Source organism: Triticum aestivum, chromosome 3A, assembly GCF_018294505.1.
Source record: "Triticum aestivum cultivar Chinese Spring chromosome 3A, IWGSC CS RefSeq v2.1, whole genome shotgun sequence".
Classification (NCBI taxonomy): Eukaryota; Viridiplantae; Streptophyta; class Magnoliopsida; order Poales; family Poaceae; genus Triticum; species Triticum aestivum.
Genome location: NC_057800.1, coordinates 311,005,630 through 311,017,452, shown reverse-complemented (window position 1 = coordinate 311,017,452; position 11,823 = coordinate 311,005,630). Strand labels below are relative to the sequence as shown.

The window sequence follows — 11,823 nt, the reverse complement described above, 5'->3', positions numbered from 1 at the left end:
GTCGTCTTTTGTTCAAATTTAGCAAGCCTTGTACGTTTGCCAGCATTGGTATCCTGTAGAGTCTTCACCAAGTTCTTCTGTTCAGATTGATGGGCATTATGTGCTTGCCGACACTGTCCCATTTCCAGTTTAAGCTTGTGCAAAGTAATAGTAACCTCTTCAAGCTGGGCCTTCAGTTCTGCTTCCCATGCCTCCATTTCAGTGCACTTCTTTTCTACGGCAGATAAGTCCTCAATATGGCCTTGGAAACCTCATGGCCAGACTTAATCTTAAGTCCTACTTCAGCAACAACATGCTCATCTTGCTCAGATTCCTCCGTGAACTTAGTCTGGCCAACCTCCAACTTCCTGGAAAGGTCAATAAGCCTGACCAACATGGCCTGCACCTTAGCTACCTCAGGCACTTGCGTGGGCACCGTCTGAGAAACGCTCTCAAGCATGATGCATCGCTTGCGATCACCGAGGGTAGAGTCGTTTAGTCCTTCGAGGGCTCGTTTTACCACGAAATCTGTAGCCTCCATAAACGTCTCCTTGATGAAACTACAATCCATCTATGCGTCTTTCCCTAATACTACCATCACCTCAGGGTCTTGTGAGTGGCGAATTTCTTGTTCGCAACCTAAAAAAGAGAGAGAAGAGTTATGAGAATTGATGATAGTGATGGTTCATAAACACGACCAGTTAAATAAACACATAAAAATAATGAACTACCAGGTGAAGTTGACAGGAGACCAAGAGCACTAGGGGTAGGGGGCACAGTTTCAGCCACACCAGGGCTGGAGGGTGGACGACTTGTGCCACACTCGCCAAAGGTACAATCCTCGACGGATAAATCGAAGAGGTCACCAAGGCCATGGTCCTTTTCTCCCATGAGAACATGGCTAAAATCTTCATCACTAACAAAGTTACTGAATTCAACATCTAAGGACGGACCATCCAATGTTATTGGTTCAGAAAAATTGGATTCTTGGGCGAAATCAAGTTCACGCTTCAAGGGCAGCCTTTCTTCCTGTTCCACATGAGGCGGTGTAGATTGTCTGCGTCTCTTTCCGCTACGGATGGGGCAGTGTCTGAGATATCATTATCCACTAATAGCGGATGAGCGGAGGAGGACCCAGCTATGGCATTCTGTTTCAGTACATTACCTCGCCGTAGCTGCAAAAAAACACAAAAAAAGAGAACTCAAGTTAGTACTAAATAGTACGTGAGACATAATGAAACATGGACACACATGTGCTTGAGCTCACCTCTTTAGACTTCACTAATTGAGCAGCAACAACATCATTTAAATAATTATAGAGGACCGGTCTCCATTGATCTATAATAGGTGACTCTGCCTTCTCAAGGGACTGAACATGTTGGTCAAGGTGCTCCATAGATACTCTCCTCACCACCATAAAATCTTTATCAAACAATGGGCGAGGCCTGATATTGTGTTGTAGTGCATGCTTATTTTTTATCCTTACATCACAAGGGGTCTTCCCAGTCATGTTGGCATTGCAAAGATGGCCTAGAATGTCGGCGAAAGGCTTTAGAATTTTTTTCCACCAATTAGCCCATGCTACACAGGAGTTCCCAACTCGATCATCATCAGGAAAATAGTGGAATTCTTTAGGGGTCAAGGATAATAGGTGTGACCAAAAGCATAGGCAATTCCAATTTTGTCTTGAGTATACATGCCCGCTAGAGGAGAAAAGGGTACAACTTGGTCAAGACGAAACTGTCGTGCCACTCGATCTGGGTGATATGGTTCAGCTATACACACATCGGCGGTGATAGTACCACGCCTCCACGGCAGCATGCCTCGACAAATAGAAATTAAGAAAGCCCTCTTGGGTTTGAACACACCTTCCATAGTGAGAGAATAGGGGTTCCAAACAATATTCTTATAGTCATCGAGGAAAGCATGTGCCTCTTTAGGAGTAAAATGATGTGGGGTCTTAAACATGGTGTTCACCATATTAGGTTGTACCGCCAAAATTCTGGAGCTCAGGAAATTTGGCGTTTTTGCTCTGTTTCCATAGGGTTTCTTGAGGTACACGCCCATCCATCCAGCAAGGTAGTGGACCGGCCAAATCCTATGTATGAATGAGGGGCCAATCGGATGAGTACAAATTCGCCGAAGTGAGTAATAAAGGGAGCAAAGAGCAGGTGGGCCTAAAGAGATGCGTCATCCTAGGGAAATCCATGCCGCCATCACTAATACCCAAGGGCAAATATATGGCCCACCACCAACAACGACGTAGCGGCAAAGCCATATGGCAAGAAAAGCCGCAGTGTACACGCGCTGGTCTTCTAAGCTCTTGGTAGCAAAGGAGTTTACTCCACTATTGTGAAAGAAGTCATACCATTCCTTGAAACCTACTTTGCCACCCACAACAAGCTTGGTCCAAATTTCTAGGAGCCGAGGCAGGAAGTTGGGGTACAAAAGAGTCGAAGGATCCAACTCATCAGCTAGGGGAACATATTCTTCATAAGGTTCACCATAAGGGGCAACCCCGCGATCTGATGCATATCAAGAAGTGTGACTGTACGCTCGCCATATGAGAACAAAAACGTATTGGTGTTGGGATCCCATCTCTCCAATAAAGACCTTAAAAGAGAAGGGGAGACAGAATAGTCGCCTAAAGAGCAATAAATGGCTCCATAGACGTAATCCACATCTTCCTCACTCCCCTTCAGGTGGGTATGATATTTCTTCAAGACATTAGTACCCCATTCAAGATACCCAAGAGGCATTGGAGCGTATTCAACCTCATGATTCTCCCATCCTAAACCTTTGGATATCATATGTGTCCCAAGGGTTGAAGCTTCATCAAGTCTGGGCCCAGGTGCGGGAGGTTGATAACAATGAGCTGAGAAAGATGGCCCTGCCGTCCATCCACGTGGTCCAAGCTCAGGATGGCCGTGTGGTACGCCTAACTTCGTAATCACTGGATTGTCCAGCTCACTAGTATCAGGTTCAAATAGGTGTTTTTGGCCAACTGTGATAGAGGCATCCTACATGATTCAGACGAAGATGGTGTCGTGGCTTCCTCCATCTATATGCAAGGAAAATATGCATGTCGGTATACATATGAAATTACAGGAAGTTAAAATAGTACGTGAAAGAGCAAGATTGAATATTATACCAAGGTGCAAGTAATGATCCCAGGGTACACAGTCTGCAACGATAGATAGTATCTACAAAAAAGAATCAATATTTGAATTTGACGCAAAAAAAAGGAATATGAGAAACACGAAACAGGTGCGCGTGATTAAAAATATTCCTCATCCCAAAAAACAGTAGCATCACCGTCGAACGACGGACCAAGCCCATATATAGGCTTGCCGGAACACCGACAGTGATCAAGTCATTAAATTCATATATAGATGAAAAATAATTAGTCGAACGACGGACCAAGCCCATATATTGGCTTGCGGGAACGCCGACGGTGATCAAGTCATCAAACTCATACATATATGGCAATATAAAATCACCATCGAACGACGGACCAAGCCCATATATAAGCTTGCCGGAATGCCGACGGTGATCAATTCATCAAGTTCTCATACATATATGGTAAAAAGAATCAATCATCAACGTCGAGCGACGGACCAGGCCAATATATAGGCCTTCCGGAACGCCGGCGGTGATCAAGGCACCAATTTCATAGATACACAATAAACAAAACTGTCACTATCGAACGACGGACCAAGCCCATATATAAGCTTGCCGGAACACCGACAGTGAGCGACTCATTATTTCATGCATATATAAAAAAACCACCGGTTGAACGACGGACTAAGCTCATATATAGGCTTCCCAGAACGCCGACCGTGGGATCACAATATTTGGATGAATAAATACAGATCACACACACCCAAAGACCAGGGCTATATACACCTTGACAAAAAAAAGTTTTATGCATTCAGGGCATTATATCCCTGACACTTCTAGTAATGGGAGAGATGCCACAGCGAACAGACGTAATCAGATAATTTGGAAAGGCAGATTACCCAAGGAATATTCGATCCAGACCGTATCCTAGTGTTCCCGTCTCCCTGCACCTACATGATGAGGAGATGGAATAGAGATTAAAAGCAACATCCAAGATGCTAAAGGATAGATCATTTCTTGGCAATGATAGGACAAAGAAAGAGGCATACCCAATTGGAGGAGTCAACACTTGCCAACACGGAGGTGCATCTTGTGAGGGATTGAAAACAATCTGGGACTGAGGAAATAGCAGACTAATTAGTCAATGAATCAATTTAGCCACTAGCGAAGTCGTATATAATTTGCTAAGCTATCAAAAGGATTGCGGCCGGCCGAACGGAAGTAGACCTTCGTCTCCGTCGTCTTTTGTCTTGCTTTAAGAAAAGAAAAGGAGACTTGCTGTTTAAAGAGAGTTGAGGGGATAGCAGACGCAGTTTGTTATCCGGATGGAGTTTGTTAGTCGGACGTGGCCTCATTTTTAGCCTTCACAATTGCAACATATGGTTAAAAAGCTGTACGTAACTGGCACACGATCGTCTAAAAAGTTATAAACCCATTATACTCACCAGAAGTGCTTTAAACAAAATATGTATAGTTTCGAGCTCTAGGCCCGAGTCAATAAAATAAAATAAAATAAATCTCACTTCGAACCCAGACCTTGAGGGGCATCTGTTGACATGGATTTTGACCGAGATAAATAAATGTATAAAATATAAATTCAAAATAGCAAAAATAAAACGTTCGATAATGAAAAGAATTAATTTAAAGAAATCACTCAACAACTCAATCAACCAAGACATCGACGACTGGCAGCTCCAACTTTGTTGATGTACATTGCAAGAGAAAGTTTTTTTTTGCGGGAATTGCAAGAGAAAGTTGCAAGCCTCGCAACGACCTACTCCATCGCAATCTCCGGAGAGCACCCTCCGCTGAAACCGCCCTCATGGAATCATCATTGTCGCAGGGGCCCCGCCGTGCACAGCTCCGACTTCTCTGTCGTAGCGAGAAACAAACATAGGCGCACCCATTGACGCATTGGACCGTCGGGACCAGGAGGATTACCTGCGACCAACTCTGCATGTCCACCCTAGGGAAAGCGCGAAGGGGAACTAGTCTTCAAGATGACGACCACAAGGGAAAAGCGACCCGGGAACGACGCCATCAGCCGACACTGCTACAGCAGCGCAAAAGGCTTTCACCCAAAGACAAACCTCGAAGACGGACAAGGCCGAAGAGTACCATGACAACCCTGCGGGAAGGAGGAACAACACCCACGGGTGCCGCGCCGTCGGCGTTGGCCATCAAAATATCACGGCATATTAACAAAATGCATAGACAATATAATTGGTGACTAAATAAAATTTAGCATCAATTGAATCTTTAGTTAGCACGAGCATGCGTTATGTGCTAATGCATGCAGGCTAGGCAGCGTACATGCATGAACGTATGTGGCATGGCCCTCACAGCCAATAATTAATTTTTTTGAGCAAATCAACACAGTCATCATGCATATGCAAAAGCTGCTCCGATTATAAATAATCAAAGTAAGAAGCCCATACGTGCCTTGTAGCAGGGGCCATCTCTAGATAAAGCTTGATTAAGGAAATTCACTAAACTAATTGGACCAGAGTGCCATGTGTGCTCTCGCCGAAGTCCCATCAATCAACTCAGGAGACCAAGTCTACCCATGTTCTACCATTCAGCCACGACTCCTGCTCCCACGTCCTGCACGACAGCGACGTGCAGGCTAACTCCTTGGCGCGTGCGGCAACCTCCAAAGGCCAATGCTCCACACCCTCCCCTATAAATACCAGGCAGATGCACTGCTCTAGGGTCGGCCCTGAGTTCGTTCATTTCCTCTGCCAAAAATCATACACACGTAGTAGCACAAAAAGAGAGGAGGAGGCAGGCGTGCAGGAGGTTTGAAAGGTGAGATTCAATGGCTCTCCTCTAGCCCCTAGTTTGGTCATTATGGTACAAGCCAGGGAGCTTTTTTCTTCTTCTTGTCCTAAATCTCTAGCCCTTGGTCCGGCCATCACGGTACAAATCAAGGGGCATGTTTCATCTTTCGAAAATTCTTGTTCTTGGTTCGGCCATCGCGGTACAAATCAAGGAGCATATTTCATCTCCCCAAAATTCTTGCCCTTAGTCCGGCCATTGTGTTATAGACTAAGGTGTATGTTTAATCTATCTCAAAATTTTGCATTTGATTTGACCATTTTGATACAGACTAAAGAGTATGTTGCATCCATCCCAGAATTTTGTCCTTGGTTCGGCCATCGCGGTACAAACCAAGGAGCATGTTATATCTACCCCAAACTTTTGCCTTTGGCTTGGCCATCGCGGTACGAGTCAAGGAGCATGCATGGTTCTTGTAAGCACGGTTCCTTTAAATGTTGCGTGCACTTCATCCCATTGATCTCCGTCTTGGTTCGGTCCCTTTAGCGATACAAGCCAAGATGAACGCCTCGTTCCTTGGTTTGGTCTCTATACATGGATACAAATCAAGAGAGTATCATAGGTACAAAAACCTCATAAAAATTGACTTAATTTGGTCATCATAAAAAAATGGATATGACTAAGTTGGAATAAAATTACGAACACACTAAACTGAACTCATGATAATATCTTGTTTGGTTGTGCTACAGGCATTATGTGTCATGCTAGTTGCAATACAACTACGAGCATAAAAATATATTCCCTCACTTGGTTACGCTGCACGTGGGCATTATCTTAATGCCACACAGTGTTAGTAGTAATACGAGCAGGGCAAGACTTAATTAAAAAAATGTGTTCATGATACACACCTAGAAACCAAATCATGCAAGATGAATGATAAAACATGTTGCATCATAAAAAACCAATCTTACTTGGTTACGCTACATGCAGGCATTATCTTAATGCTACACGGTGTTAGTAGTAATACAAGTGAGAGAAAATTAAACAAAAATATTTAGGCCACATATTTGGTCCAAAGTCAAATAAAATATGGCATGAAATGCTCCAATGTTATAAGAGCCTAAACTATTAGTATCGTCATAAATGGATACCACAAACTCACTTTACTTGGGTTATGCTACACACTAGCGCTAATGAAATGACGCTATGTGGAGTAAAGCAGAACTTAATAAAAATAAGTTCACTCCACATCCACATATGCATACAAAATTCATGCAAAATACATGATAAGGCATATTTCATGTAGCCCACATAGGCTTTAACAAATATAAAATATCATAAACAAACTCCATTTGGGTCAAGCTATACGTGTGTGTCATATCATTGCACCGTGTGGTTAATATTGATACCGTGTGAAGTTGAAGTCAACAAAATATGGCACATATCATATGCACCATAAAAAGCATCAAATTGTGTCAGAAAGCTTCAATCCATTATGCTACACACGGGCACCATATCAGTCTCGCGCGGTGATAGTAGTAATGTGATGATGTAAAACTTATTAAAATTGGCATGTCACATGTATCCATGCCACCAAAACCAAAGATGTCATATAAAATTCCCAAAGAAAAGCATACCCATATCCTATGTGCCAAACGTAGGATAAAACTAAGCCTAGCCAAAACCAACCTTCATTCTGCACCATCATATAAATGAGGTTGAACACAAATAAATTTGTTGCATGTTAGGAAAATATATACTCCAACATATCAAACACGAAATTATGGAGAAGTACTTGCATGAAAGCAAACTTCAAGTACCCAAGCAGGAGTGCATGGACGATCGCGAGGAGGATTTTCTTGTAGCATATTGTAATAGGAATGTGTTGCAACCTTATGTAATAGATATGTTGGAATTCTTAATCAGGGGTTTTCTCTTTGGAGATGTAATTAACAGAATTTTTATGTAAATGTAAGAGTTCTGAAAATAAAGTAGCTGCAATGTTTGATCCTATTTTTATTGTATGCATCTACGCATTTAAATTATTAACTTTGTATCAATGACGTGGACGCGTGTCTCACGCCCGCCATTTTCCCGTCATCAGATTCTGGCACGCTCGGTGGGACTTTTTAGAATTATCAATAAACAGGGAGGGACTGAAAATTTAACGACTGACCGTCCAAAGTTATTGGTTCAGAAAAATCATATTCTTGCGAAAAATCAAGTTTGCGCTTAAGGGGGAGCCTCTCTTCCTCGTCATCATGAGTGGGCGATAAATTTCTACGCTTCTGCCCGCCAGTGGCCGGGGCAGTTTCCGGAAGATCATCACTACCCACTAGCAATGGACGAGCAGAGGAAGAACCAACTGCAACAACAGACTTTGGTATGCCACTTTGCTGCAGCCACATATATAAAAGGATGATATTATTAGTACTCATTAGTACAACAAAGAAATGAACAAGTTGTACGCAAACCATTAATTCACCTCTTTAGATTTCATGGGTTGAGTAGCGACAGCATCCTTAACCTTTCGCTTCTTCTGTTAAAAAGGAGATATAGAAAAAATGAGACAAAGAAAGGAGCAAACCAACTATGGTAGTACCAAATATATATAGATGTATATATCTTACCTTTTAGAGTTGATTAAAGGTTCATCATTTGAGTGAAAGCCACACAAAATGGGGCCCCAGTGGTCCATAATTCTCCTTACATTCAATTTGATGGCTGCAATATGCTCCGCCTTACCCCTGGCAGAGACTTCCTTTATAACAACAAAATCATTCTCCGAAAGCTTGCGAGGAACTATGTACTCCTCTCCGCGTTTCAGAAAATTACGTTTCCAGGGATTATAATTCAGACCATTCGAGATGCCCGGACGAAGAGTATTGAATATGTTGTTAAATGGTTTCATATATCCCACCCACCAGTTGTTCCAGGCCACAGAAGAAAATGCCTCATGGGCATCATTAAGAAGGTACTGGAACTCTCCTTGGCCCGAGCGTAACAAATGTGACCAATACGCATATGCAACCCCAGTATCCTTCTTTGTGTACACGCTGACCAACGGAGCATAGGGCACTTGTTGTCTCAAAGTAAGTTGTCGTGCAACTCGATCAGGATGATATGGCTCCGCTATGCAAAGATCATCAACATCAGTAGCACGCCTCCATGGAAGCATACCCCGGTGTGAAGAAATGGTGAAAGACCTTTGCAACTGATCCACCCCGACTAAGTTCTTTGGAGTATAAGGATTCCAAAAAATATTGGCTCTGTCATCAAGGAAAATGCGTGCCTTAGCAGGACTGAAAGTTATGGGAACCTGAAACATAGTTTTAACCATGGTTTGTTGCATCGGCAATTGCTTAACATCTGGAAGATGTTTCCCGTTCACTTTGTCCTTAAATGGTTTTCTCAAATAGAGACCCAGCCACCCCGCGATATAATGCATTGGCCAAATTCTTTTCTCATAAGAGGGAGCAACGGAGTGCATACTGATCCTTCGAAGAGAATAATACAATGAACAAAGTGCTGAGGGGGCTAAAGAGATCTTGTGACTCGAAACGATCCAAGAGGCCATCAGAAGGACACCGGGACGAATATAAGGCCCCCACCAACAACCACGTAAGAGCAAAGCCAGTGGGCTATAAAAGCCGCAACGTACATGTGTTGTTCCCGAAGGGAGGTGAAAGATGAAGTGCATTCGCGTTTGTTATGGAAATGGTCACACCAAATTTGAAAAGTCACACTTCCATTTTCGCGGCTGAGCCGATAGAATTCTTCTAAAAGGCCAGATAAGAAATTTGGGAACATAAGCTTTGAAGGTTCTAGGTCATCTATAGAGGGAACATATTCCTCGTATGGTTCTCCAACTGAAGGAAGACCCGACATTAGAAGCATGTCAAGCAGAGTCACAGTGCGTTCACCAGATGAAAAAAGAAAAGTATTTGTTTCTGGATCCCATCTTTCCAGTAGTGACCTCAGTAACGAATCTAAAACTTCATATTCACCAAGAGAGCAATAAATGGCCCCATATATGTAATCGGTGTTCTCCGCTTCTCCTTTCAAACAAAATGAGTGGTTATTCAATATAGAAATGCCCCACTCAACATAGCCTTTGGGTTGCGGAACATACTCAACTATGTGACCATCCCAACCTAGACCTTTTGCTACCATCTTGGTCCCTAGGGTGTAGGCTTCATGATCAGGTTTAGGATAAGGTGCTAGTGGATGAAACGAATAGTCACTAAGAGTAGACCCCACATTCCAACCACGAGGATGGTGCATCAAATCCGCATGTGCGAGCACCTGTTGTCTGATCACTGGGTTGACCTCTTCATTAGTATTAGGCTCATACAGATGCCGCTCAGCTAACTGGCAAATCGATAGTTCATTCGAAGGAACAAACCCCTCACCATGCGCCATCTATATATAAAAAGGCACAAAATGAATACGATGGCATGTATATGTGTAAAAGAAACGCCTAGTTAAATAAAAAAGAGGGGGAAATGTCATGGTGTGTTACCTAGCTTTAGTAGCAACTATCTTTAGCCAACTATTAAATACTTTCCCTATAAAACAAAAATGGAAACATTGGAGTAAATAAAAGACATCAGATCCAATCATTGGTTGTATATGTTATGTGGCACTTATAATTGTTTCCACGGTCGTACGACGGACCAAGCCCATAAGGGACTTGCTGGGACGCCAACCGTAGGAAAAAATATATTTTCAACATAATCTATATGTGGCACTAATAATTGCCTCCACGGTCGCACGACGGACCAAGCCCACATAGGGACTCGTCGGGACACCCACCGTGAGAAAAACATATTGCTGGCATAATAAATATACATGGCACTTGTAATCATCTTCGTAGTTGTACGACGGACCAAGCCGATATACGGATTTTCCGGAATGCCAACTGGGAAGAAATCATATTGTAAACATATATGCTATACTTACTGATCTCAACGGTTGTACGACGGACCAAGCCCGCATAGAGACTTGCCGGGACGCCAACTGAAAAGAAACCCAATGCCGATCTCAACGGTTGTATGACAGGCCATTCCCATATAAGAACTCGCCGAGCGAAATTCGTGAGGATATTATTGGCATAGGTTACATAAAAGAAAATCGATCAAAGATGAAAGGGATTTATACTACACACATGAGTCTTCACGGCTGTACGACGGACCAAGTTCAAACAAACTTGCCGGCACGCCAACCGTGAAACCAAGATGTTGCTTGATCACACATACATCCAGAAGAGACACCATCCTCATATATAAACAAAAAATCACATGTTATGCGTTGTGCGTTGCGTGCATGACTACAATATATATCCTACTTTCAAACAAAGACAGGAAGGAGACGAGTCTCGAAGTTATGGTACCTGGCCGGAGAGGAAACGTCCGATCAATTCTACTAGATTGTAATCAGCTCACCTAAAAAAATAGAAAAAGATTGGGCTTAGGATAAGGTACATGAATCACGTCCTCGGAAAGCAATCACATACTCATCGGCATCTAAGGCAGGAATTGATCTGCACTTCTACGCGGGCTGCTAGCTTTTGTGCCTAACAAAAGATAAACTGGAGATCAGTTGCATGACGGAGACGCAAGACCAGATGCAATCGTTGGTTTAATCACGATACAGACCGGAAGTCTCCGAAGAGCAAAGCTAGATTGAGATCGCCAAGGCATCGTAGTAGCACACAAACTGAAGCTAAAGGATATAAGGAAGAAGAAAATACGCTGGTTTGGTTACCAAACCAACAACGAGAAAAGTGCTGCTCAGCACGCTACTGAGATCTAGGCAACAACGCTAGCAGTTCAAACCATTAGCTCCTTATCCTTTGGAGTTTCAACTAATTCTCAAGCCGTCAAACTTGTAACAACCCTCCAGGATTAAGGCCTTATCCACTTAAATGATCCAAACAAACTTAAA

General features: G+C 43.0%; 1 protein-coding gene across 1 annotated transcript; it reads right to left on the bottom strand.

Moving 5' to 3' along the window:
- Positions 1-550: 550 nt before the first annotated feature.
- LOC123056904 (uncharacterized) lies at positions 551-10,483 on the bottom strand. The gene is made up of 5 exons (XM_044480131.1): positions 10,400-10,483; positions 8,508-10,299; positions 1,145-1,154; positions 711-1,008; positions 551-618 (listed from the first exon to the last, which is right to left on the bottom strand). The coding sequence occupies exons 2-5, from the start codon at positions 9,575-9,577 to the stop codon at positions 551-553; spliced, it is 1,446 nt and encodes a 481-aa protein (XP_044336066.1). The 5' UTR covers positions 9,578-10,299; positions 10,400-10,483.
- Positions 10,484-11,823: the final 1,340 nt, after the last annotated feature.

What these genes read in the sequence shown, in the direction of transcription:
- LOC123056904 (XM_044480131.1), bottom strand. Translation starts at nt 9,577, where the DNA reads ATGCACTTCATCTTTCACCTCCCTTCGGGAACAACACATGTACGTTGC. An exon ending in TCTCCTGTCAACTTCACCTG is followed by an intron (nt 619 to 710) that starts GTAGTTCATTAT and finishes TCTCTTTTTTAG; the next exon opens with GTTGCGAACAAGAAATTCGC.